This window comes from Eptesicus fuscus, chromosome 9 (genome assembly GCF_027574615.1).
Source record: "Eptesicus fuscus isolate TK198812 chromosome 9, DD_ASM_mEF_20220401, whole genome shotgun sequence".
NCBI lineage: Eukaryota > Metazoa > Chordata > Mammalia > Chiroptera > Vespertilionidae > Eptesicus > Eptesicus fuscus.
The window spans coordinates 8,380,806-8,408,680 of NC_072481.1; the positions used below are offsets into that span (position 1 = coordinate 8,380,806).

General features: G+C 54.9%; 1 protein-coding gene and 1 long non-coding RNA gene across 5 annotated transcripts in view; one reads left to right on the forward strand and one right to left on the reverse strand.

Annotated features, from left to right (window-relative positions):
* Nucleotides 1–18,004, forward strand: part of TMEM51 (transmembrane protein 51) — a 48,570-nt gene extending 30,566 nt beyond the window's left edge. For 3 of the 4 annotated variants that reach the window (XM_008148198.3, XM_054720986.1, XM_054720987.1), the window contains exons 2-4: nt 9,461–9,531; nt 14,186–14,712; nt 16,889–18,004. In XM_008148198.3, coding sequence (XP_008146420.1) covers nt 14,372–14,712; nt 16,889–17,297 — 750 coding nt within the window. In that variant the 5' untranslated portion in view covers nt 9,461–9,531; nt 14,186–14,371 and the 3' untranslated portion in view covers nt 17,298–18,004. Of the gene's footprint in view, nt 1–9,460; nt 9,532–11,555; nt 11,726–14,185; nt 14,713–16,888 lie in introns of those variants that run through there. The other variant, XM_054720988.1, reaches the window with a different exon arrangement.
* LOC129150247 (uncharacterized) lies at nt 12,450–19,331 on the reverse strand. Its single transcript, XR_008556974.1, has 2 exons — nt 19,272–19,331; nt 12,450–12,802 (listed from the first exon to the last, which is right to left on the reverse strand). It is a non-coding gene; the product is annotated as an uncharacterized LOC129150247 (long non-coding RNA).
* Between the last annotated feature and the right edge of the window lie 8,544 nt (nt 19,332–27,875).

Genomic DNA, 27,875 nt, shown 5'->3' on the forward strand with positions numbered 1-27,875 from the left:
TCTCCTGCAGGCTGCCATGTTTTAGCCTCGATTCCAGTTTTATGATTAAACACCCCAGCGTCAATTATTTACAATACTTCCAGATGAATATCAGGGTTGCAGAGGCCTGAGTGAGTCACATGGGGGAAGCTGATTTTTATGGAGGGGAAAGGACACGAAGGAAAATAAGGAACTCTACCTCCTGCCCACGGAGACCAAGGTCAGCCTCAGAAATGCTTCCCGCAGCCGGGGCGTGGGGAGGGGGCTCCCCGTGGGCAGGGGGGGATGGAGAGGCCTGGGAGTGGCGGGCGGGGGGGGGGTGGGGGGGGACTGACAGCGTGCTAGCTCTGGAGCCAGACAAATCTAGCTTGAATCTTTGCTATGTCATTCGCTGTGTGACTTGGAGCAGGTATCTTAACTTCTCTGAGCTTCAGTTTCCTCATCTGTGAAATGGAGATTATTCAACTTTTCTCTTTAGGGTTCTTGGGAAATTTAAATGTGATATGAAATAATAAATTTTAAATATAATCCTATTAAATAAATCCTGGTAATAAGCATTGATCCACATATATAAAGTATATATATGTGGAATTAACCCCCCTCTCTGCCAGGGGTGATTTTACAAATAAATAAAATTATTAATGGTAATACATGCATGGGAAGCACAGTGCCTGGCACTTGGTCAGCTCTTAGGAGGAGGGTAAATGTTGTTGCTACCATTCCAAGATGAAAAAGGAATTGGGTGTGACGAGTGGCTTCCTAAAAACTGGAAGCAGGAGGGCTCGGGGCTTGAGAAAGCAGCGCTGGCTGAAATGCTTCAAGTAGAAATTGGAGGGAGAAAGGGGGGCCGGGGAGGGGTAGAGGGCGGGCAGGGGGAGGTGGAGGGCGGGCAGAGGGCGGGACGAGGTCAGCTGTGTGCCAGCCGGGCTCCTGGCAGCAGGTTTGGGAGCCACCTCTATGGCGGCACCGTCGCCGTGGCTAAAAAAGAACATGTCCAGATATGGGCAGGATAAACTTCCTCCAGCGGTGTGCTGATCTCCAGCATCAGGGCCGGCCCGCCAGAGGCCTGGGAACAGAGAGGGCCCCGAGCCCGGGAGCCAGCGGCCGGCCCCAGAGGTCCGCCTGCCATCGCCACGCCCTCGGGCTTTGGTTAACCCCCCTCACCCAAGGACCCTGTAAGCCTTGTTTTGTCCGGGGGCCGGGGAACTGTCGTTCTGAGCGATGGGAACGCGGGTGCCTGTGGATACCGCCTGGGAGCTCGTGCCTTTTATCCCAGTTTCATCCCCGCAGAGAGCGAGTGCGCACTTGGCTCCCTGGGTTAAAGCAGGGCCCTGGGTTAAAGTGTAAACCGGGCGGAGGAGGGCAGCGCGCCCAGCCCCCCGCCAGCCTGGCCACACGGGCAGCGGGTGCAACACTCACAGGTGATTGGTTTGATGAGGATGAAGGAACTGTGCCCCACTCAACCCGCTATCGGGGAAGCAAACAGTCGGAGCGGGGCGGGCCCCCGAGGAAGGTGCGAACGCTGCCTGCATTCATTTCCTGTGCCAGCTGAGCCCGCACCCGGTGGCGGAGAACAACACACGTTTATTCTCGTGCGGTTCCGGAGGTCGGAGTCCACACACAGTCAGTTCCATGGCAGCACCGGTTCCTTCTGGGGGGCTCTCGGGGCCCCGTGCCCCCCGCGGTTCACGGCCCCTCCTCTCGTCTCGCCAGCCTCTTGCTTCCATCACGGCTCGTACGTCCTCCTCCCTCTTATGAGACACTTGGAATAGTAATCAGTGGACCCACCTGGATAACCCCAGCTAACCTGCCCATCTCGAGGTCCTTCATTCATCGCATCAGAAAAGTCCCTTTTGCCACGTAAAGTACCAGTCAGGGTCCCAGGGACTAGGTAGGATCTGGATAGCTTTGGGGGCCATTCCTCAGCCCCCCCACATGCCTTTTCCCAAATTCTGAGAAACACAGGGTGGTGAGTGGCAAATGCCTCTGAGCTGGACCCCAGATTCTTCTTTGCCCCCCGTGTGAACGGCCTGGAATCAGCCCCTCACCCCTTCCCGGCCTCTGTAAAGAACGGATGGGTGCTCACCTCCCTCCACGGGGCTGGCCCGTTCAGAGCAGGCACCCGGCGATTCATTGCCTTCAGCCTCCTGTCCCTCCCCAGGGCCGCGTGCAGGCTCCCTCCGCCTGGAAAGCCCTTCTCCCAGGTTTCCGTATGGTTCCCGCCTCGCCCCCGCAGGTCTTTGCTCGGACATCTTTCCTCGGTGGCTGTGTTGTCTGCCCATCATATTTTAAAATCACCGCTTCCAGCACCGCCGCCCGCCTCCCCAGCACCATCTCCCTCCAGCCTGGCCTTCTCTAGCATGTTCTCCAGGCGGGTTCTCTGTGAGCTCCATGGGGACAGGCCTTCTCGCTGTTTGGGCCATGCCTCTCTCCCCGGCGTTAGAGCACGTGGCACGTGGCAGGTGCTCAGTTAATATTCCGTTGAGTGAAAGAATAAATACCTGGATCTCAAAACTTTGACCTCGTTACGCATAACAACCCCGTGAGGTAGACGCCGGTCCCGTTCCGCTCCTACAGATGAGCGACGGAGGCTGGGGGAGGTGAGAATTACGTTGTCTCCGTAGCTGTTCAGGGGCAGAGCTGGGCTAGGAACGCAGCCTCCTGCAAGGCGCCCACGCCGGGATGGCCTCCCCAGGGTGCGGGGGGAGGTGTCCGTGCCCAGATTTCAGCTCCCCATCTGCTCTCCTCTACTTTTTGCTGCAAAATGCCTCTTGGGGAGGAGGCACCAAATGAGCCAAGTCCGTGTCCAGACGATGCCCGGGGCACAGGAGCCGGGCGAGCAGCCAGAGCGCTGACCAGGTGCCTCCAGCCTCGACTCCTGCCTCCCAGACTCCGGCCTGAGCCTCGGGCCGGATGCGCTGGTCCCTGGAAGGTCCTCGCGCCCAGAGGGTCGCCTCGGTGGCCGGATCATGTGGCCAAGCTTCGTTACAGGGATTGGCCCCGCCTTGGTTTAGCTGAGCGTGGCCGGAAGGCTGGGGTTCCGTTGCCCCCCGGGATGAGGAAGGTCCAATCGGGATTTTGTGCACAGGGCACCCCTTAGAAGCTGTGAGGCCTGGGGCGAGGTCCTCGACCTCTCTGCCCCGTGCATTCAGTGATAACGCGGACAAAGGTGAGGCTGGTCACACCTCCGAGGAGCTGGTTGGGCAGAACAAACAAGCTCACGTGTGCAAAGCACTCCGTGTGAGCCCGGTGGCGGCAGGTATGTCTGTTGCTGAGCAGATGCGGGGCCAGCAGGCTGGGCCGGGTGGTGGTCAGCGCCTGGGCTCACTGCTCAGCCCAGCTTGCCAGACGGAGAGGCCACGGGTGGCTCATCCCCGGGCCTGGAGGAGGATCGAGGGGTCAGAGTCGCTCTGAGTTGATGGTGACAGGAGCTCTGGCCGCTGCCCTGCACCCGTGAGCACCAGCGGGGAGCACACAGAGGTGTCACATTCCCCGAGAAACACTGAATGGGGCTGGAGACCGGGTGCCCGGTGCCGGCCTTCTCAATAGGGTCACGTGCCGGCCCCCGGCTCAGAGGAAGACACCGCCCGTCAAACTCCCAAAGAAAAGATCCCTAATTTGTTTCCGGCTCCTGGAGTCTTCAGAGGGAGTGTGTCCTCCTTAACTTCTCCGGCGCTTCAGCGGATCAGCCAGGAGCCCCGAGCTGTCAGGGGCTGTACCGTCACCCAGGCTGGGAGGGGAGGCTGCCTCTTAGCTCTGCAGTGCCTTAGCCCGAGTCCTTCCTCTAGAACAGTGGTCGGCAAACTGCGGCTCGCAAGCTGCGGTTTGCCGCTCTGTTGACGAATGAGTTTGCCGACCACTGACCTAGACTCTCGATTCCAATAATTACAGGCTGTCGTTGTTCCTTGTGATTAAGCCCCTATCCCAGTGGTCGGCAAACTCATTCGTCAACAGAGCGGCAAACCGTACTGCTTAGTGGTTAAGAGCGCGGGTTTTAGGATCAGACGTGGTTTATCTCTGCTTGTACAGGCTGTGTGGCCTTGGACAAGTGGCTTTACCTCTCTGAACCTCACCTATAAAATAGGCTAATAGCTCTTAAACGATTATACTCGGGAGGAGCTCCCCGGGGGGCCTGGCAGAGTCGGTGTTCACCACACGCTCACTCTTACCCTGATGTCGCCTTCCCTTCTGTGAGTGGGAGTCCCCTGTCTTCCCGCTGGACTGTGAAAGCATGCCTCACGCACCTGTGTGCCCCCCCCCCCCCGAGACCCCGGCACACAGCAGGGGCCCAGGAATCGTTGGGATCAAACTCTTTAAAAAGCGCTTTTAAAAGGAGTGCACACCTGCCCGCCCTCATGCATCTGTGATCAAGTGTCTCTAAGGATAAACTGTGCCATGTTCGTTCCTGGCCTGCGTGCCCTGCCCAGAGGGTGGCCCACAGGGACTCGGCTTTGTGGGGGCTGGTGTGGTGCCAGGGACAGGAGGTGGACATCCGCGTCGGCTAGATGTGGTTGTGAATCTTGACTCTGCTGCTTCCAGCTGTGTGGCCTAAGGCCAATTACTTGACCTCTCTGAGACTCAGAGGCTGGGGGCTAATCATTTTTGAAGGGCGGCTGTGAGGGCGGGATGAGTTTGTGGCCTGATTCGTGGTCTCAGTAGCTGCTGATTTCGTTCTTGTTACTGCTGGGGCTTCTGTTCCAATCACACGCTGCGTAATGACGGGGTCGGTCCTGAGAAATGCGTGGTCCTTGTGCGAACATCACAGAGGCACTTACACAAACCTGGATGGTGCAGCCCACTCCACACCTCGGCTCTAAGGTGCAGCCTGCTGATCCTGGGCTGCAAGCCTGCACAGCAGGTTCCTGTACTGAATTCTGTAGGCAACGTAGCAATGGTATCTGTGTGTCTGAGCACAACTAAACACGAAAAGGTTCAGTAAAAATACAGTGTACAAGATAAAACGGTGCACCTGTGCAGGGCACTGACCGTGACTGGAGCCTGCAGGACTGGAAGATGCTCGGGGAGTCAGTGAGTGAGTGGGAAGGCTAGGGCATTACTGGACACACTGCAGACTTTATCTCACTGTCCCCCAAGTCCTCCCGGCTTCCTTCCGACAGGGTCAGAGAGAGAACACAGAGCTGTCAGCGCTGCCCCATGAACAGGGAAGTGGGCTGGGTGGAAATACCGAGGAGAAACGGGCTGGGTGGGACGCCGATCACCATAACAGTGACTGTCAGGAGGGAGTGGACGGTGGCCTGAGGGTCCGCAGGAATGAGAAGCCAGGACGGAAGGGTAAGGAACAGAGGACTGCCAGGGCCACGTGGTTTGGCTCTTGCCTGCTGGAGCAGTGGTCAGATCCAGGAACTGTGTGGTGGTTCAGGAAAAAGAGGGTGTTAACATGGAGAGAGTGTAGGACTGAGGACTCACTGTTTTGACTTTGGAAATTTGTTTTGGGTTCCACTGGCCCTATCCTATCTAATAAAAGGCTAATATGCAAATAGACCGAACCGTGGAACAACCAGACAACCAAACAGCCGGTCACTATGACATGCGCTGACCACCAGGGGGCATGTGCAGAGCATGGCAGGCGTTGGCCATGGTGGGATGGTGGAGCAGGTGAACGGGGATACCAGACCAAGGCGGGGCACCAGTCGCTGTCGCCGGAAACAATGATACCAGGGCGAGCCTCTGGTGGTTACTGAAAATTCTTTGCTCCCGTGTGCGAGGTCCCACCCAGCGCTCACACCTGCTGCTGGCGCCAGCCCCACTCGCACCCGCTGCCAGCGCCAGAGCCACTGCTCGCACCCACTGCCGGTGCCTGGTGCCGGTCCCGATCACTCGACGCCATCAGCAGGTGTGAGCAGTGTCTGCCAGCCTGATCACCCCTGAGGGCTTCTCCACCTCCCCCTGCTCCTGAGGGGCAATCAGGGCAGCAGCCACTGCTGGCTACGGCCCCAAATGCTCCTGAGGGGCAATCAGGGCTACAGCCACTGCTGGCTACGGCCCCAATCCGTGCCATCAGCGGGTACAAGCGGGGCTGGCACCATCGGCACGTGGGAGTGGCGGGAGCGGAGCTGCCAGCAGACAGGGGACCGGGGCCACAGCAGGAGGGGCCAGGCAGGGGCGGGGAGGATGGGCTGAGACCCACCCCTGTGCCTACCACAGCCTCATGGCCCACAGTTCCTTTCAAGGGGCATGAATTTGTGCCCTGGGCCCCTAGTCTGGCATAAAAGGCTCTCTCTGGTATTGAACTGATGGAAGAAATAAAACCATCTATGCTTTACACCATTACAACCTGACAATGTTTCCAGCGTCCAGGGACAGGCTGGCCCCACAGGGAAAGGGAAAGCTTTTACTGGAGTGGCCGTGGCACTTCATATGGTTCAGGTGGCTCCCGTGGGCCTGCGTCCGTGGACAGGACCTTAGGTCCTCAACAGCGACCTACAGCCGGGTCCTCCGAAGCCCATCAGCCGGGCCTGGGGGCTGCGGCGCCCTCTGAACATGCAGCGCTGGGGGACGGGCTCCTCTGGGAGGAAGCAGGTCAGTGGCTGAGGGACTGGGGTGCAATCTGTGCGCTCAGAACTGAGGTGCTGTGAGCGAGAGGGAGTCTACTGCCAAGCTCCAGACACTGCTCCCGTTAGATACCGCCCCCCCATAACCTTCATTTCTTACCAGAAATTCAGTGATCCCGTGGGACCACAGTCTAATAGGCAGTCAGTCTGTCAGTGACGGAAACTGTTACATGGCTCGTGACTGCCCTGTTCCTACTGCTGTCAGTCCTCTGCCTGGCGGATTACTTAACAGCCTTCTTCCTCCCATTGCTCCTGGCTCAGGCTGCCCCCCCCCACCCCCGCCACCCCCCTTCATGACTCATTCGCACAGGGCTTGCATTGCTCCCCTGAGCGCAATCCACAAGAACCTGTTCTGATGAAACAGGAACCTGACACCCTTTGACCTTGGCTCTTGGGGGTGTGGCCTGAAACTCCATGACTGCGCAGCGGCATCAGCGGAGGCAGCGGCTGGGAGCCTGTCCCCGGGCCCCACGCCCTCCCTGCGGCCTGGGACTGGAACTTGGTGACAAAAGTGATTGTGGGCTGAAACTTGGCCGAGAGGGCCCCGCTGAATCCTTCCTTTGTGGTGGGAACACAGCGCAGCCGGTTCCCTGTGAATGAATGGAGCGGGGATCCCTTTCCCAGTTATGCAGCTTGGCAGGAAGAGGTTGGGGCGCAGGGAGAATGGTCAAGGAGCCTCTTTGTCGCGGGGGCTGGTCACGCTGCCAGACACCTCGACGGCCGAGAACTCCTCCCCCAAAGCCGGCTGGGCCCGCTGCCTCTGGGACTGTGTCTTCCAGGGCCACAGGGCAGAGCTCAGAGGCCAGGTGAGGTCCAGATCCTATCCCCCGGTTCTAAACCACGTTCTGAAGAATGTCTGGGACTCAGTGAGAAGGGGGCAGAGCTGCTTTCTCTTGTTGGATTTTATTTAAATCATTGTCTTTAGGTTCAGAGAGACTCCGGTCCAGGTGTGGGCAGGCAGTGAGGACCCACGTGGGTCTCACCAGGTGGCGCACTCTGATGGCCAGAGCTGTGACTACCTTCCCAGGACACAGCCCCTCCTCGTCCCCTCCTCCCCCCCACCCCAAAAAAAAATCTCTGCTGGCTCTGATTGGCCAGAGAAGTGCCTGGGAGCAAAGATAGCTGCTGCCCGGTGGGAGTGGCCGGCTCACAGCTCTCACCCTCCTGCTGACTTCTACCTGAGAAGGTGCGGGAACCGCTGAGACCCCCAACCCCCCCAGGGAAGAGTGACAGGGTCACCTTCTCGGGTCAGAATGGAAATCACGCTTCATCTGGGCACGGTGCCCCTGCTGCTGGGAAACCATCTGCATACGATTAGGTTTCGGTTCTCGTGAAAATCAGCTCCCTCTCCTCCTCTCCCCCTCGGTGCCAGCCTTGAACTGGGAATTTCCCTCGATTCACATGGGACGTGGGTTACACTTTTTAGCTCGCCAGATAGTCATTCGTTTAGTCATTCGGGTTACAGACAGTGAGTAGGTAGCTGTTACGTTCCCAACACACGGTGCCGGATACCGGGCACACAGAGATGAAGACAGACAGACAAGCGCTTCCTTTCGGGGAGTTCACACTCCAGTGGGGGAGATGGCGGGCCACAAAGCAAGGCTGTGTAGGTTGTGAGGGAATGCCATCCCGCCGTGTCCCCCCCCCCCCCCGGGAAGGGGTGTCATCACGGACAGAGGCTTGGGGTGAGCGAGCGGGCATTGATGTAGAGTGGTCAAGGCCGTCCTTGCTGAGGAGGTGGCATTTTGAGCTGAGAGAGAAACAAGTCGAGAAGCCAAACAGAAGAGAGGGGTGGAAGAGTGTGTCGGGCAGCAGGAACAGCCAGTGCGAAGGCCCTGAGGCAGGACCTGCTTGGCGTGGCTGGGACGCAGAACAGAGGCTGCTGAGGGTTGGTGAGCCAGGAGATGAGGTGTGAGAGAGGCAGGAGCCCAATCCAGCGGGGTGGGATTTGAAGACCGTAGCCGAGGAGTTTGGATTTTATGCTAAGAGGAGTGGAAAGACATGGATGGGCTTTTGGAAATACCTATTACAAAAGAGATATGCAAAGTGTAAGGAATAATAAGTCAACACCCATGCACCCTCCACTATTCCCCTCCCCACCACCATGTCTCACTCCCCCAGGGAGGGAGCTGTTACCCTGAATTGTAGTGTATCATCTTTGCATTTCTTCCCAATATTACAAAAAGTGGATCAATATATGGTTTGGGTTTGCCTGGTTTTGAACTTTATATAAACGGAATCTTGCTGTGTGTATTCTTCTGCAGTTTGCTTTTCTGTTCAACGTCACGTGCGTGAGAATGGTCCGTGTTGGTGCGTGTAACTGCGGTTTGTCGTTTTCACTGCTGCCTCGTACTCCACTGGGCAACACGGCCACGGCTCACCCTTTCTCCTGGGCCAGGACCTTACTTGATTTTCTAACGTTGAACCAGCCCTACATTTGGAGGATAAACCCAATTTCATTGTGATGCAGTATCTTGTTTTAAAAAACATGGTTGGATTCCGTTTGCTGAGATTTTGCTCGGGACCTTGGTTTCTGTGCGTGCGGGTCAGATCGGCCTGCCATCTCCCTTTCTTGCCTGGCCCGTTTCTGGTTTTGGTGCCAAGGTCATACATGCCGCCATCCTATGACCTGGGGGAGCGTTTCCTCTTCTCTGAACCTCTGGAACACGTGTAAGACGGATAAGTCCACGGGAGGGTTGGGTAAATGTAGCCACCGTGCGTTATCCTTCTGGAACCCCGTTTCTTTGGTACAGAAGCCTGGCTTCCTTGGGTACCACCTTCCTTGCACACACCGCTACCCAAACCCATACCCAAACTCCCGAAAAACAGAACCCGCGCGGCTCCCCCGTGAGCGCCTCAGGCGGGGATGCTCCCGGCGAGCTTCGAACGCTGCCTCTGCTTTCTTACAGGCGGGTCCTCGCCGAGGTCGGAGCATGAGGAGTTGTCCGCAGGCCTTTCGGGAGCCCCCAGGTAACAACAGGTGAGCGCCTCTCTGAACGGCTTGACGATTCTTCTTGAAAACCCAGGCACAGGGTCCCTCACTTCGCCCGAAGGACGGCCTTGAGCATGAGCCATGGAAGGTCCAACTCCAGGGTCCAGACGTGAACTTGGCGGAGCTGGGACCCCCTCGGGTCCTGAAACAGCCCCCCGGCCGTTCTGTTTTAGGAACATGTCAGACGCGACGTGGCCCAAATCCTCTGTGCACAAAATTAGCTTCTTTCCATAGTTTTCAAAGGGAAAGAACGCCACACTAAATATAACACGGGTCGGCGAGCCAGAAACAAAGATAAATAGGCAAACTGCACCTCAGGGAGCCGGGTGTTCACATCCCCCTTCCCCCACTCCCGAGAGGCCATCGGGATCCTGGCTCCGGGGGCGGTGCCACCGACCAGCAACCTGAAGCTGCCGCTGGCCACATAACCCTGCCGTGAGCCCCCCAAAAAAATCCTTTATTTCACTTTCCTTTTCAAAAAGCAACACGTGTACATTTCCGTTTTTTTTTTTTTCTAAGTCTCATTTTGCCCGTGAGAAAAAGAAAGGAAAAAACCAACCGAATCCCATCACACAGAGAAAATAACTATAAACATCGTGGTGTGTGTAATCGAGGGTTTTGCAATGTACTGTGACACATTAAGTAGTGTTTCTCAACCCCTCTTTCCCATTGTCCCCTAAGGACTCTTTATAAACTCTTTTTGTAATGCTCCCCGACTCCCCCCCACCCCATGGAATTTTAATGCCACAGAGGCACTGTTGGTTTGTGGGCCACAGACCACTCTAGTGTCTAAGATTATTACACCATCCCCCCAAAACCAAGTTTTTCCCCCTTGTGGGTGATCTCACCCCATTCAGAATGCAGACTTTACATAGTGTTTAATAACAAACCTTTCTATAAGAACTTACTACATGCTGGTCACATCCTGTCCTGGGTGCTTTTACTTAACCTAACTCCCCTATGATATGAGGGCTAGAGAGCTTATCTCCATTTCACCGTGGTGGAAATTGAGGCACAGAGAGGTTAAGCAACTTGTCCAAGGTCACACAGCTAGGAAGGAACAGAGGGAGGATCTGAGAGCACAGGCATCCTGGCTCCAAAGTCCACACTTAACCACCCAGCTGTGTTGCCTTGCCACAACGCATTCTGATTGTAAAAAAAAAATCAAAATACAGAAATAGAGAGTAACAGGGACCGTTCCCAAGGCCCCTCCCTCCCCAGAGCAGCCATTGTTATACATTTGGAATGTGCCCCTCGTCTGGGGTTTTTACACGGGTTTGTAGATATGAAAATATACTGTCTCTTTTTTATTTTAACCTGAGTAGGATCACCCAGTCTTTTTTCTCATATATTCAGATATACATATCTGTGTATATAGGCTTTTTATTTTTATTTTTTTATTTTTTTAATATATTTTATTGAGTTTTTACAGAGAGGAAGGGAGAGAGATAGAGAGCCAGAAACATCGATGAGAGAGAAACATCGATCAGCTGCCTCCTGCACACCCCCGACTGGGGATGTGCCCGCAACCAAGGTACATGCCCTTGACCGGAATCGAACCTGGGACCTTTCAGTCCGCAGGCTGACGCTCTATCCATTGAGCCAAACCGGCTTCGGCAAGGCTTTTTAAATTAGCGTCACACTGAGCACACCATTCTTTTAACCTTGCTCTTGACTTTAAAATGTGTCATTAGTTGCCTGGAGACTGTAATTTACTAAGTGCATGTTTTATTTCACCAGACCCAGGTTATTGGCTATTAAAGTCGTTTCTAGCTTCTCACTCCCGTAAAGCTATGATGGATAGCCTCTCCTTGCACATAATTCTTAGAAGTTGGAATTGCAGAACCAAAGGCTCTAAACACTGTTGAAACTTTTGATCCGTAAATGCCAACATTTACCATCCAGAGAAATGGTGTGACATTGCCCATCCCAACACCCTCACCCACCCTGGGTCGTATCGTCTGTTTCCCATCTTTGACAACCTAAGGCCTAGAACGTGTGGGTCCTGGCGTGTTCATCTCTGCCCTGGACTCTCATCGCGGGCCTGTTTCCTCTCTGACCAAATAAGGCGACGCCTGAATGGAGAATTCACGAGGGGGTGGCCAAAGTGGCCCCAAGCGCTGGCTGAAGAAACACACCATCAGCCTCCAGGCACCAGGCCTACCTGCCGGGACCTTCACAGGTGCTCGGTTTGTGGCCTTTTCACCTCCTGCTTCTAGCAAAAGCCTCAAGCTGCACCTCTCCACCACTGCGCCCCCCACCTCTGCCTGGTCTCAGGTCCATTCGGCAGAACCAGGCGTTTCTAGGGCTGCCAAACCCCTCATCCTTCCCCTCGCTGGTCGTGAGCGATATTGTGAGAAACCAACGCCCTTGTGCTTACGGCAGACTGATCCCAGCTGGTCTCACTCTGTCTGCAGCAGGACCCCTGTGCCCTGCATGTCACACACATGCACAACTGTGCACCTGCACACACACACATAGAGGATCCTACACCATACACATGCATGCATATGCACATATGTACACACGTGCACACACAATGTAGCATGTTCAGGGTGCAGGCCCTCTGGTGCCAGTGGGACTTCCGTCTTGCAGAGACTTTCCATACGCCCTCCAGCCCACCTTAGGACCCCGGCTGCCTAACTGCACCGTTCCTGTATTTTCTTCCCACTTGATGGCTACTCCTTGTAGACTGTTTGCTGCTGGCCCGGAAGCCCCACCCACCCTTACCTTGCTCACCCGTGTTTCTCTAGCGCCCAGAACACTGCTTAGCAGACGCACAAGAAACGTGTTGGGTGGGGGAAGCGGGGGAGGCGGGGCAGGGGGGCAGGAAGGAACAGACTTCAAGCTGATGAAGGATGTTATCCCAAATGTTTTTAGAGTATTTCCTAACAGAATGGTCAGTGTCAGAGTAAGGCCGTTGTTTAATGAGAAAATATCTCCGAAGCGCCGGGTTTCAAGCAGCCTGGTTAGCCGTCCTCTGGGGAAGGTCGGAAAGAATGCAGAGTTGAAAAGAGGGCCTTGCCCATCTAAACATCCGCCAGCGTTGGCTGCCCGCAGAGGCTGCTGTCTCGCGGGGTTAGCGTATTGAGGAGTGGTCATCAGGGAGCACCGCTTCTTCATGGATTTCCGGCCGGGTCGCTGGTCCGTTGCAGGCTACGCACGACCTCTGTGTCTCCTGTGAGCTGAGGGGGTGGGAGTCCTGACTCTGCTTTCATGCTGTTTGGACTCTTGCACTTCCATGCTTGTCAGCCAGACACTGTGAGGAACAGATAATGGATAAATCTCTCTCTCTCTCTCTCTCTCTCTCACTCTCACACACACACACACACACACACACACACACACAGACACACACACACACACAAGCATTGCTTGCTCGTCCTCCTTGGCCCCTGGACGTGTTCCAGGCTAAACCTTCAGGTGACTTGCTCACGTGGCTCCCTCGCCGGCCAGGAAGTGGTTATGGAACCCCAGGGCGGCTGGCTGCTCCCTTGAGCAGAGGTCTCTGAGCTGCTTCCAGGGAAGAGGGGCACAGCAGCTAAGAGGCGGACTGTGCAAGCGTCTGTCCTTTAAGCAAAGGAAAACCCCACGTGGCTGAAGGGAAGTGTGTCTTCATGCAGCCTCTGTTCATCTCATTCCTGTGATTCAGCAGACAGTTTCTGAGTCCCTGCTGTGTTCAGGCACAGAGATGAGGAAGATAGGGTCACAGGAAGAGAGAGCCTTGCCACACTCGTTGGAGGCTCGTAGGAGCGCACTGAAGGGGCAGCTGAGCTGGGATAGTCACAGAACTGCAGAAATGCTGCAGGTGGGTGTGCAAAGAAGGGCGAGGTGAGCGAAGAGTGGGAGAGGCAGGACCAGGCCAGGTCAGCCATGACCCTCATTCTGTTGTTGTTGTTTTGTTAATCCCACCCATGGATATTCTTCCATTGATTTTTTTTTTTTTTTTTGAGAGTAGAAAAATGGTGAAGAGATTAGAGATAGAGAAACATTGATGTGAGAAAGACACATGGATTGGTTACCTCCCCCATGTGCCCCAACCAGGGTCAGGGATCCAGCTTTCAACAGAGGTACATGCCCTTGGCCAGAATCAAATCCAGGACCCTTTAGTCCACAGGCCAGTGCTCTATCCACTGAGCCAAACTGGCTAGGGCCATGACCCTCATTCTGAAGAGCCTGGAGTTTCAGCTGCAGGAAATGGGAAGCCACTGAGGCTGGGGAAGGACCCCAGTGGGCTGGCTGCACTGGGTCCCATTGACTGATGCCGGTCGCCCAGGCGATTCTGCTATAAGCATCGATCACAGCTTGTGCATGGCATCGTTCACACGCCTCGCACACTCCCGTGAGACTTCACGGCACTTCATGTAATTCCACAAGATGTTTGGACGACCCGGAGGCCCGACCTCTCTGGCCTCCCGCAGGGAAAGGCCTGGCTGTTCCTTTTCGGGTGGGCGTAGGCGGGGCAGCCTGCCGGGTGCAGGCTCTCAGAAGGAGCCGAGCGCGTAAGACATCTGGAATGCATCAAAGGCAGCCCAGCCGGAGCCCGGCTCCGGCTCCCCAACTCCCCCCAGAGAGCAGCCGCTGCGCGCTCCAAGGCGTGGTGGGCCGGAGCTGATTTGCCTCTCCTCTGCTTTCCTTCCAGGCTCCGGCCGCAGCTGTCCACACGGATGCCTCGCCTTGGCCCGAGTTCTGCTGTCTTCTTAGGGCGGCGCTAGGGATCCTGTTCAGTGCGTTTAGGGGTTTTTGGTGGTGGCGGCGGCGGCGGCTGCTTTTTTTAAAATTTATTTTCTTCCTTGGACCCGGGCCCTGCCCTGCTCCCGCGGGCACGATGGCCCAGTCCAAGGCCAACGGCTCGCACTACGCGCTGACCGCCATCGGCCTGGGGATGCTGGTCCTGGGGGTCATCATGGCCATGTGGAACCTGGTGCCCGGGTTCAGCTCCGGCGAGAAGCCCCCGGCGCAGGGCAGCAACAAGACGGAGATAGGCAGCGGCATCCTCAAGAGCAAGACGTTCTCGGTGGCCTACGTGCTGGTGGGGGCCGGGGCGATGCTGCTGCTGCTCTCCATCTGCCTGAGCATCCGGGACAAGCGGAAGCAGCGGCAGGGCGAGGAGATGGCGCACATCCAGCACCTGCCGGGGCCCGAGCCGCACGCCCCGGAGGAGGACAGGTGAGGACGGGCCAGCGTGCCCACCCCCCTCCCCAGCCCCCGGCCCAGCCCGGCCAGGGCCATGCACGCACACCCCCAGATATCGTCGCTGTGGGGTCAGGGAAGGGTCTGCAGAGGCGTGCAGCAGGATGCCGGCCGCCGGAGGGTGTGTGGCTTCGTTTTCTTCACCAGGTTTTTCATAATTCAGTGACGAGAACGGCGGCGTCTGAAGCTTTGCCTTCCCACTGCCCCACTCAGGCTCTGTAACAGCTTCTCCTTGTACAGATCACTTTCCACTTCTATCCCAGAGTCTCCCAAGGACGGTGGTGTGAGCGGATTACAGGGGCACCTAGATGTTGACGCCCCCCCCCCCCCCCCCCGGGAAGCGGCGTGGGGACTGGGGTGGCCCGAGCCTGCAGATGGGCGGCTCGTCCGTTCCCCCCGGCGTGCTGTGGGCATCTGCTCCGAGTGGAAATGGTTGGGAAGCAGTGTTCTCTTTGATCACAAATGCCCCAAGCAAAATTAAAAGACAGGTGATGTATCGGGGACACAGGATAAAAGCAGAGGTCCCCGTTTATCAAGAGCCCTTGCACACGGAGATGAAAGACGAACACGCCAGTAGGGAAATGGACAGGAGGATACAGAGGCAAGCATTGCAGAGACGTCCGGACAATTGATGGTGTTCAACCTCCTTAGCCACGAAATGCAAACACCGAGAAGGGGCCGTGCTTCTCCGCCTCTCGTGCCGGCCGTGACGGACGGCCCGGGCGCTGGCGGGCTGCCGGAGGCCGCATGACCTTGCAGAAGGGGAGTTTCCCAGTAGGAGGGGGTGTTAACGGCGTGTGTGCCTATCGATTCCGTTCTGAGAGCTTATAACCACACAAGTACAGAGGAGTTTGTGCCTGTATGTTTCTCAGAGACGTAACCTAAATATCCCCCCATCGGGCTAAATTGTGGCCTGCCCTTCAGCGACCTTCAGAGCAGTCACAGCTTGCTAATGGGGGGCCATAGCCACCACCCTGGGGACAGGAGGTTATCACACAGCATTTTGGGTGCAGGATGCTGTGTGATAACCCACAGTATTTGATGCGACAGCCGGGCCGACGTGGAGGGCGGCCTCATTGCATCCAGTACTGTGGCTGTGGGGTTAGGTAGGGACGGATCTGGGAAGGTGCAGCAGAGCGTTAGCAGTGGGAGGGCTGGGGAGGGTTTTCTTTTCTTCACCGGATCTTCCTGTGATTGAATTTTCTGTAAGTCGCTCGTATCTTATAGGAAAGAGCTACTTATAGTGGGAGGGAGTTGTTTTTACTTTGGAAAAATGAAGCCAATTTTCTGATAATAAAAGACAAGCGCGCATATGCTAGAAAACTTGGGAAAGAGGGGAAAGAACAAAGAAGGAAAACCAGTCCCCCATAATTACTCCCCGAGCCGTGAGCTCACACAGGGTTTCTGATGCTGGCTGTCATCACCCCGCAGGTTCAAGTGTAGGGTTCCGGGAAGTGGCTGTTGGCATCAGTCCCTATAAATGTGTAAAAAACACCCTGATTTTGAGGGGAAGGGGTATTTCAACAATCAAATGAACGTAAGGCTGAGGGCCTGACTTACTCTTTGAGTCTTATGGTGAACCTGAGATAAAATCACAGAATAATTTGAAATACGTTTACATTTTACGTTCAGACATGCCTTCTCTGCCTGGGGACAACCATTTTGCTTCAGGCTGGCCGCTATTTCCTGCGTGTTTACGTTGCCTGTGGCCTCAGGACCGGCTGGGCATCAGAATAGCCCACTTGGCATGTTAAGTGTGGGACTTACAGGCAAGGAGCGATTCACACCCAGATAATAGGAGGTAGTGACTGAGGATGTGGTATTCAGTTCCCACCCTCTCACTTGCTAAAGGTATGGCCGAGTCAGGACACCTCAGTGTATCAGTTTTCCCATCCATCAAATGGGTATAATAATAGCACCTGACTCACAGGACGATGAAATAGGTTCCTATGTGCCAAAGCACTTCGCACACTGCCTGGCTCAGAGCGAACAGAAGAAGTGTTAGCTTTTATGACTTCTCGGGCCCGTTGGTTCTTTCCAAGGCCGGTGTCTCTGAGCCCAGGGCCAACGCTTGATTCCGAGTCCGTCTTCTCGTGATTCTAAATGACGTGAGGGCTTGCTCACACTCGTGCCTGTGCTTGTTGTCTTGCAGCCAGGAGGAGGAGGAGGAGGCCTCCTCCAGGTACTACGTCCCCAGTTACGAGGAAGTGATGAACACCAACTTCTCCGAAGCGAGGGAGCCAGACCACAGCCCGAGGCTGAGCATCTCGCTCCCCTCCTACGAGTCCCTGACGGGGCTTGACGAGACGAGCCCCACGACCCCCAGGGCCGACGTGGAGGGCAGCCTGGGGCACCCCCCCGACAGGCAGAACTCCAAGTTGGCTAAACGCCTGAAGCCACTGAAAGTTCGAAGGATTAAATCCGAGAAGCTTCACCTCAAAGACTTTAGGATCAACCTCCCGGACAAAAACGTCCCTCCTCCCTCCATCGAGCCTCTGACTCCCCCGCCACAGTACGACGAGGTCCAGGAGAAGGCCCCCAACGCCCGGCCCCCCGACTGACGGCCCCTCTCTGGGGTGTTCCCTCCGGTCACTCACCCTCCGCACCACCAGACCCCAATGAAGCCACTCCAGCCACAGTTGAGAAGCGAGGGGACAGATGCGGACTGAGCAGTTTCGAATGGGGGGTGTGGGTTGGGGAGTCCTGTGATTCTGGGGTGACGCACGTCCACAGCACCTTTCGTCGCCGGCGCACTGGACAGAGATGCCGACTGGGATCTCGTGATGCTGCGGGCCCCGTCGGGGGGAGGGGCGGTGCATCTTCCCCATCGTCTTTCCTCAACTGAATCGGTGATGGCGACAGCCTCTTTCCGACCAGGACAGGATGCCTGGGGACGGGGGTAGAGTGTGGTTTGGTTTTGCTTCCACTGTGACTGTTTTGTTTCCAAAAGAAAATAAGTTATGCCTTCGCTTTCTTCACCGGAGCCCCGAACCACATGTAGGAACTACGGCTCAGCTCGGTAGCAAGGGCATGGGACCCAAACAGAGGGCTGGATGACGCTGTGGGGTGAGGCCCGGGTGGGGCTCTCAGAGCCCTGACGCCGTTAGATCTTTGAGGGCCCGAGGCCTGAAGATGCTGAAGATCATAGTCGTAACCGGTACACTTGACTAGTCCCTCCCGTGTAGCGGCAGGAAAGCTGGAGGGGATGTTCCCTTCCTTCCAAGATGCCGTGCAACTGAGCGTTTTATAATAAAATATTTTATATGTAGTACATGTGGGTGCTGAATTACTTGAGCAGCTCTTCCAAGCCTGACTTGCTTATGGAGCAATATCAATCATGCTAACAGCTGATACGTACCCAACGCACGCTGTATGCCAGGCGCTGTGCTAAGCACCCCACGTGTGTTATCCCATGTCACCTGTACCCATTTTGTAGGTGAGTCATGGAGGCTCAGTTCATTAAAGGGCCCACGCCACACCGAGAGGAAGTGGCAGGGCTGGGGCTTGAACCAGGCCATCTGGCTCCAGGGCCTGAGTTCTTAAACACTCTCCTGTGCAACTCAACATAAAGGGCTTTTCCAGACACTGAATGCGGACTTGTGTTCCCCAAGAACAGGGGCAGCCCACAGGCCCCACAGAAAGTTCTGGTGCTTAGCCCTAGCCAGTGTGGCTCAGTGGATAAAGCATCGCCCTGTGGACTGAAGGGTACCAGGTTCGATTCCGGTCAAGGGCACATGCCCGGGTTGTGGGCTCCATTCCCCAGTAGGGGGTGTGCAAGAGGCAGCCGATCAATGATTGATCTCTCATCATTGATGTTTCTATCTCCCTCTCCCTTCCTCTCTGAAATAAAAATCTTTTTTAAAAAAAAAGAAAGTTCTGGTGCTTAGAGAGCAGCTCACTATCTATCGAAACATCCTTCCTACGTCTCTGTCCCTGAGAACTGGCCAAGAGGGAGCTCTGCCCCAGGACGGCCGGGCTGTGTGGTCATGAAGGTGGGTGAGCATGTCCTCGTGGGGAGGACAGAGGGACTGCCTGCGGGGCCCAGGAATGCAGGCCAACCAAGGAGATCTGCCCAGAGGGCCGCGGACTGCGGAGAGGAGCGAGACGTCTGGGAAGACAGGCCTGGCTCCCGAAGAGCCTTCCTAGTATTGGCAAGCGTGGAGCGGCCTGTGGGAGCCTGCGTGGCTGGGAGCGTGGTTGGAAGCGTAAATTCTAGACGATTCCTAAAAGCTCCCGTGGCCAGGGAGAGGCAGCTGTTAGGAAGTGAACCACTTCTTATCTGGGGGTTGGCAGCAGGTCCGGACGTTCCAACCTTTAGCTTTCCTGATGCAAATCCTATATAATAAGACCCTAATATGCAAATCGACCAAATGGCGGAACAACCAGTCGCTATGACATGCACTGACCACCAGGGGGGGGGGGGGGGCAGACGCTCAATGCAGGAGCTGCCTCCTGGTGGTCAGTGCGCTCCCACAAATTCCCCTGTTTAGCTCCGCCCCTAAACTTAGCCGAAGTCCTTGGAGGCAGGCACTTACCTTGGCATCGTAGGCAGTGCTGGGCCCATCATGGACACTCCACCTGCTCTCAATTTTGACTTCCCCTTTTCTCAAACTGATGACAGTTCTGATGAAGGGCAGCTGCGAGCAGGTGACTGAGGCAGAAGACTGGAGCCTGGCTGAGACTGCAGGTAGAGCGCTACCTGGTGTGTGTGCGTGGCTGCACCAGCTGATCCACGCACAACCACGCGCTCGGCTCCTGTTGTGTGCTAGGCACTGTTCTCCGTGGGGATGGCTCTGCTTGGGCAGCGTTTCCCAAAGTGGGCCCGTGGGCTTGGGTGCCAATGACCATGGTCATGTTGGACTGGCGATATGAATTGGGTACAAGGAACTTGAAAGCCACAGGGGAGCTGTGAGCAGGAGGAAACAGCCCTGTGCAAAAAGAGAGAGAGAGACCAGCTGCTTTGCATCCCCCGGGCGGGGTCCTCCTTAGCCTGGCCCCGCCCCCTATAAGAGGCCCTACGCTGCTTTCAGGAAGAGTCCCGTCTTTGCCAGACAAGTTGGACTGGGTTTATGTTACTCGATGCCAAATGTCCCGAGACGACCTGGTTCTGGATGGACAGCGTGAGACGGCAAAGCCAAATACTCAGCAGACGCGCAGCCAACTGAACATGGCCGCACTGTGTCTGAAAGGTGAGACAGAGGGACACAGGCTATATTAGAGGAGAAGGACCCTGCCGGGCTGCCTCGCAAAGGAAGAGAGCCCATGTGCAGGGGTGAAGGAGCCTTTTGAGGGGAGGAAAGGGAAGGGATGGGGCTTAGGGTACTCGGCACGCACTGATTGGTGGCTTCATGTAAGGCACATGATTAGGCACTTAGGGACTTAGGAATCGGGGCCTTAGGGTATTTGGCAGGTGCTGATTGGTGGTTCAATGTACAGTCCATATAAGGTGCCTGGTTAGGTGCTCAGGAATGTCCAGGCTGCAGGTACAGTTTACGTCATACTCCGTCCATCAGCTGGGGGAAGGGAGGATCTATCAGTATCCCTTGAGATGGGCGGATCAATTCACCTGCTGGCTGCACAGGCCAGTTCACAGAGGGCCCTCATGGGGATGAATGGGCTCCTGTGCTGCCTCAGCGGCCCTGACAAGGACCATTTAGCTCTCAGGACAGCCCGTGCTGCGTATTCGAGTGCAGAGCTCTGCGAGGACAGCCCCAGTCCGTCTCTGAGCTCAGAGGGTGCGACGCGGGCTTCCTAGTCCGGAGGACATTGCTTTGATCCTGGCGTGGCCGCTTCCTGCCTCGAGAGGCAGGACCTGGGCAAATCCCCTGAGCCTCTGAGCCTCATCCTTCACCTGCATCCTTCACCTGCCAGCTGGAGGCCACCGAGTTCAAGGTGGGCGCCCGAGGAAAATGCAGGTGCCTCGGCTGTGCCTGGCACGGAGGGAGCGGCAGCTCCGCGGCAGCTGTGACTCGCCCGCCATCTCCTGAAGGAGAAGCCAAAGACCCAAGCCGTCTCAGCACCCGGCCTCTCGCTCGTTTCTGAAAACGCGTCCTGGGAAATCCGCCAGGTGCCGAGAGCAGTTCGTGAGGCACCGTCACCGAGAGCCAGCTCCGGGGAAGGGGCGCAGGGCTCCCCTTTCAGGCCCGGGAGCAGCCCTGGGGCGGCCGGGGCACAGCGTGGTTCCCGGGTGCCGGGAGGGCAGTGCCCAGCCCGGAGCTGCAGAGTCAGTCTGTTTGACCTTCACTCGAATGCCGCGCTGTCGATGCATTCAGAACCGAGTGTCTGGGACGAAGAAAGTGAGCCTCGGGCCCCACCACGGTCAGGATTGGAGAACCTCTCTCCTGGTGAGTCCCAGGCATGTAGCCCTGAGGTTTTAACCGGGGGAAGGGAAAAGGTCCCTGGTTGGATCCATCTGGAAACCCCCAAGTTAAACAAGCCTATTAGTTCAACAGATTTTTCCTGAGCACCTACTATGTGTTCTGTGCTAAGGAGAAGCTGCAAACAAATGAACCAAGTCCCTGCTGACACCGAGGCTACACTCTGGGTGGAGGGGGACAGGTGGTAAGTCAATCTTTAATAATGAAAGGGTAATATGCTAATTAGACTGGACGTCATTCTGGACGTCCTTCCTGACCAAGCCCGGGGCGGAGGGAAGCCAGCCCGGATCCCGGGTGCCTGCCGGCGGTCAGAGGAGGGAAGCCGGTGCCGGCAGCCGGGGGAAGGAAGGCCTACTCTTGCACAAATTTTCGTGCATCGGGCCTCTAGTAAACATATAATGTAGTGTCAGAAAACAAGTGCTGTGAAGAAAAGCCAGGCAGGGTAAAGAACGGGAGGGAGAGGGGAGGGGGAGGAGAGGGGGAAGGGGAGGGGGAGGGGAAAGTCCCCGGGGAAGGAATGGCGGAGAAAAGGAGCTAGTGAGCCAGAGAATGTGAGAACGTGAGAACGTCTCAGGTGCTCGTGCACCCGCTGCATCTCCCAGACCACGTTGGGCCCAGAACCCTTCCCCACACAACGCCTTCCCTGGTCAGCTTTCAGGGACCGCACACACGCCCGGGACCGGAGGGTGAGCCAAACCCAATGATTCCACGGGGCAGAACCAGGCCAAGAGCAGACAAGAGACCTGTCCCAAGTCCTGCAGCTCGCTGACAAAGTTGTCCGGTGGCTCCCTTTGCGGTGTGGCATTCCGATGACAGGTCCCCAGCGAGGGCGAGCCACTAAGGTGGCCCCGGCACCAGACGGCCAGAGAGAGGAGCGAGGCCAGGGGTCCAGGATGAGCCAGGCAGCAGTGCCGAGGGCCTCCAGCTCTCAGACCCCCTGCAGGCCTTGCTGTGTCCACTGCCCGGTAGGGAAGCCTGTGCCTCTAATGGGAAGGCGGCGTCCCCTCCACCCCACCCCACCCCACCCCACCCCCCACACACACACTTACCCCAGATCATCCGGCCAAAAGGAGACAGCCGTGCCCCCGTCTCTTGGATGTGCCTGAAGCTGGGATGGTAAGAGACAGCGAGCCGCAGCACATCCATCTCAGATTCTCCAATAATCAATGGAGAGCAAGTCCGGGGAGCAAGCTGAGCCTGAGGCACCAGAGAAGGAGCACACCATAGGCGGATGCAGATGTATCCAGACCATCTGCCAGATGAACTTCCAAGTCTTTAAAATGGGGCGCTTGCAACAAGAGTTGGCTCCGGCCATCAGGGCTGCCTAAGACATGTGTGTCATTGACACCGACGCCCCAGGGGAAGAGCAGACCCCGGAATCTGCAGGGTCAGGAAGGCAGTCAGACGGTGACATGCTGCTACAAGCCAACCAGCCCCACGAGCCACAGGTGGCAAAACATCGCACTTCCCAGCGCTGCCTGCACATCTGCCAACGAGACGTCTCGCTTTCAATCAGTGGTTCTCCCCCAGGACTGATTTCCCGGCCCGGGGGTGCTGGCAATGGCCCCATGGTGGGAGGGCACTGCTACTGGCATCCAGTAAGGCAGGGATGCTGCTGAACATCCCACAACGCAGAGGGCAGTCCCCACCACCAAGAGTTATTCTGGCCCAAATGTCAGGAGTGCCCAGGTTGAGAAACCCTGCCTTCGATGAAGGAAGGTCCATTGTCCTGGGCAGAGGGGCTCCGGCCCCAGGGCCCGGCCACCTGTGTCAGCGCCATCGAGAGAAGTAGGAAATAGTCATCCTTGGAGATCAGCCAGAATGTGGTCTTGTCTCTTTTCTAGCTGTCGTTTTTACAAAGACTGTTTTCTGATCCCGCTCCAACGTAGAACTTTAAATCGAATTTTCCATGGCACGATAAAAACCGATTTATCTTCCTTTTCTTTTTCTTCATCCCTGTGGGGCGCGGCTGCAGTGTTTGGACAGGTTCAAGCCTCGGACTAATGAGAGGGCACAGTCCTCTCGTGGCCGCGTGCAAGTCCCAGCTTGGAGGGCAGAGCCCTCCCCGCACAATGATAGCCAACAGCTGTAGTTGTCAGCTTGAACCTATGGTCCGAGCACCTGGCCCCACGTGCCTGAGTGATATAGGCTGCAAGTAAACAAAGCTGGATCAGGTGCATGTAACTGAGCAGGATTGCAACCCACGAGACCACGCCCTCACTTTGCCTGGTGGCATCTGTTATAAAATAAAGACTCGGCGTGTGGGTGTCGGCGCTGTCTCTCAGGAAGCAGCGTCCCACCGAGACCCCACTTTCATTCTCTCGTCTGTCTTTCCTAAGCCTTCCAGCCGCCCCCTCTCAGGGTCACTGAACCTGGCTGAGCCGGTGTGGCACATAAGGCGCCCTGGGGCTGAGTATGCCATGGCCGTGCCGGCTCACCACACATCCCCATTCCCAGCTCTGCATTAAAGCCTGCAGTTTATTAACTGAAATATAAAGGAAATTGGAAGGACAATGGTCAGGAGTAGTTACAAACACAAAGAGACTTTGAGAAACGTTAAACGATTGGAAAGCAAACTTGGAACTAAGATACAATCTGGGGGACAGACAGCTTGACCTCTTCTGGACTTATAAGCCGCCTTCGAAGAGGAAAATCCAGCACGCTTCCCAAGAAGTCAGCGGGGCTTAGGGCTGGGAGGTGTGCGGGAACTTTAAACCCAAGAGCATACTCTTGGCATTTCTCCTGGGGATGTCTTATTTCCGAATGCATCCTGGACAGTTGTGTCCCCAGTCAAGAAACATCATTCCCACCGACTGCAACAAAACACAAATAAGAGAGAAATCACGGAGGGACGCGGAAGCAAGCTTTCCGTGTACTTTCTGGATAAACGGTGACAAGCCGTGCCTGTGTGTGCGGAGGAGAAACGGTGTGAATACCTGGTGTGGACCAGGGAATGGATGCATCTGCCTTATCTAGTTCCGGCCGCTTTCAAAGTCGAACCCAAACCAAAGCAACAGAAAAAGCGGCCTTCCTTTTGTGTTTATGACATGTTCGTTTTCAATCAGACCCGAAGTCCTGGCCCACACATGGACGTTTGTACACAGGGAGGGACACGCAGTTCCAGCAGCTGCGACGGTCCATTTACGTCAGCACCGGGGGGGGTTCTTTGAAATCAGCACAGATGCAGCAGAGGAAACGTACAGGGGTGTACATCTTACAGGGGGGGCTGCGGGCAAAAGGGTGCAATCGTTTTACTGACCGTAAAAGGGAATGTTGTCATAAGTAAAGCACAGGGGATGTAGCCGGTAATATTGCCATAACTGTGTGGTGCCAGTGGGGTACAGGGGTACAGGGGTACAGGGAATACATACCCAGGGAACACTGTGTAAGTATATGGTTGTCTAAGCCACTAAGCGGCACACCTGAAACCAACCCATAATGAAATGGAAAGTGAAACACACACACAAACATCATGCTAAGTCTGTTGGACATATCCATTCAATCAATAAAATGGCAAAAAGAAATTGGGACACCCCCCCCCAAAAAAAAAAAAATCTAACTGCTATTTAGGATAAAAGTTCCCTTGGATGTTCGTCTCCCAAGCTTAGGAAAATGTTAAGCCCTGAAATGTTTCCATTGACTTGAAAACAGGAAAACTGTCCATTAATCTTCCCTTACGCCAATAATAGAAAGGTCTCCAGGGGCAAAATAGGAGCCAGAAATAAGTCTGAAGCAGAAACAGGAGGAGAAGAGTAGACGGCTAAGTTCTACGGGGCTGTTAAAAGCAGACCCTGCCGTCACCCTGCTTCACGGGCAGTTGAATTCTCAGGTGTACACATTTTTTATACAGCCTTTAATTGAATAAACATTGAATATAAAAGAGTACAACTAAAAGACAAAAACGTCTACCACCCAGAACACGGGAAAGCTGGCTGAGTGGAAGATTTACAACTAAGAAGAGAAAGGAGCACAATCGCTGAAAAGCTGAGGTATGGAGGCACGCGAATCGGACCGGTGGCGGGCGGCTGGGTGTGCGGCTTTTCTACAACCCGCAGGGAGACAAGCTCCCGATCACTCTGAAATCCAGTTTCTGGGGACACTTGGGGGACCCAGGCACCTATGGGGAGAAGCTGGACTCTCGGAAAGTGAGAGTGACTTTTTTGCAGAGGTGCGCCCAGCAATGTTTACTGCGCTGGAGCGCGGGGCGCAGGGACTTGGAAACGTGGAAAGGCTGAGATGGCTGACGGCAGCCATCGCCGTTGGCCACGCCCCAGCCTAGTGACGTCCTAAGACCCCACCCAGCCCTGAGGCCCCACCCTGAGGCCCCGCCCCGCACATTCTACAAACACGCCCCGGCTCCACACAGCGGCTTTTGCATATAAATGGCCTGTTCTGGAGCAGCTTAACCAACTGCAGCTCCAGTCAGACTGCTCCAAAACTGCCCAAGCAAAGGAGGAGAAAACTAGCCCTTGCTGTAGCTCCTGCTGGGGGACACACAGTACACAAGGGTACACCAAGAGTGTCCACCTCAAGTAACTGGGAGGCTGACCCGTTGAACCAGTAGGACACCTAGTACACAAAACTACCCTACCAACTCAGGGAAGCAGAGAATATGAGAAGGCAAGGAAACAGATCACAAACCAAAGAAATGGAGGAGAACAAGCGACTGGACTTAGAGTTCAAAACCACGGTTATAAGGTTTTTCAAGAATTTCATGGAAAAGGCTGATAAATTCCATGAGGACCAACTAGAAATTAAACATACACTGACTGAGATAAAAAATATTATACAGAGACCCAAAAGCAGACTAGAGGATTGCAAGAATCAACTCAAAGATTTGGAATACAAAGAGGCCAAGGACACTCCTCCAGAGAAGCATGAAGAGAAGAGAATTCAGAAAGTTGAAGATAGTGTAAGAAGCCTCTGGGACAACTTCAAGCGTACCAACATCAGAATTATGGGGGTACCAGAAGAAGAGAGAGAGCAAGATGCTGAAAACCTATTTGAAGAAATAATGAACGAAAACTTCCCCCACCTGATGAAAGAAATAGACTTACAAGTCCAGGAAGCGCACAGAACCCCAAACAAAAGGAATCCAAAGAGGACCACACCAAGACACATCATAATTAAAATGCCAAGAGCAAAAGACAAAGAGAGAATCTTACAAGCAGCAAGAGAAAAACAGTTAGTTACCTACAAGGGAGCTCCCATACGATTATCAGCTAATTTCTCAACAGAAACCATGCAGGCCAGACGGGAGTGGCAAGAAATATTCAAAGTGATGAATAGCAGGAACCTACAACCAAGACTACTCTACCCAGCAAAGTTATCATTCAGAATTGAAGGGCAGATAAAGAGCTTCACAGATAAGAAAAAGCTAAAGGAGTTCATCACCACCAAACCAGCATTATATGAAATGCTGAAAGGTATTATTTAAAAAGAGGAAAAAGAAGAAGAAAGATAAAAATTATGAACAACAAATACATATCTATCAACAAGTGAATCTAAAAGTCAAGTGAATTAAAAATCTGAGGAACAGAATAAACTGGTGAACTTAATAGAATCAGGCATAGAATGGGAGTGGATTGATAATTCTCAGGGGGAAAGGGGTGTCTGTGTGGGGAGTATGGGAAAAGACTGGACAAAAATCATACACCTATGGATAAGGACAGCAGGGTGGGGGGAGGTAAGGGAAGAGGGGGGGTAGGAACTGGGTGGTGGGGAGATATGTGGGGAAAAAGGAGAAACAATCTGAACAATAAAGATTCATTAAAAAAAACAAAACAACAACAACAACAAAAAAATCAGGCAGCAGACTGGATTTGGCCAGTGTGGGCTATAGTTTGCTATTGTTTGACCTATTGTTATATCACCTAAGTGGTGATATAGACAGTTTGCCTGCAGACTAAAGGGTCCCGGGTTCGATTCCAGTCAAGGGCATGTATCCTGGTTGCGGGCACACCCCCTACTGGGGATGTGCCCGCAACCAGGATACATGCCCTTGACTGGAATCGATGTTTCTGGCTCTCATCAATGTTTCTGGCTCTCTATCCCTCTCCCTTCCTCCCTGCAAAAAAAATCAATAAAATGTATATATTTTTTAAAAAAAGAGTATGATTTTATCTCTATGGGTTGATGTCAAGGTTTCTCGACTTTGGCACTATTGGCATTTGGGGCTGAATAGCATTGACACGGGGGCGGGAGCTGTCCTGTGCATCGCCAGGAGTCACACTGCAGAGAATTCCCACAGGTTAATTTCCATCAGAAATGAAACCGCAGCCAAGTCACCCAACATCCGAGAAACAAGTCAGTATGCGCCAGAGGAAGCAGGAACGACAAACAATACATGGAGGCCCTTGCCCAAGGGGTTCAGACGTTGAAGTGATCAGATCAGATTCTAAAATCACTACGGATTAAACGTTTTTAAAAAGGATTTCAACATGAGCAAAGGATGAAGTTATAAAAAATGGCCGGGCGTTTGTCCTCAGGAGCTCGTGGGAGCACAGGGAGAACTGCTGGATCCTGTGCCTTCAGCACTTCGGTTCTGCCGGGAGAAACAGACGTATGCACAGAACCTAACTAAGCTGGGGGTGGAAGCTGGAGTGCTCCCCGGAAGCCAGGGAGGAGGTGTGAGCAGTGCAGAGGGCCGGGAGGACAGAGGCTGCCTGCCTCTCCTCAGTCCCAGCAGATGGTTGATTGATATGCAAGAGCCGAGCCAGGAATGCCAGATGCTCCCATTTCCCAAGGAAAGGCACAAGTCCA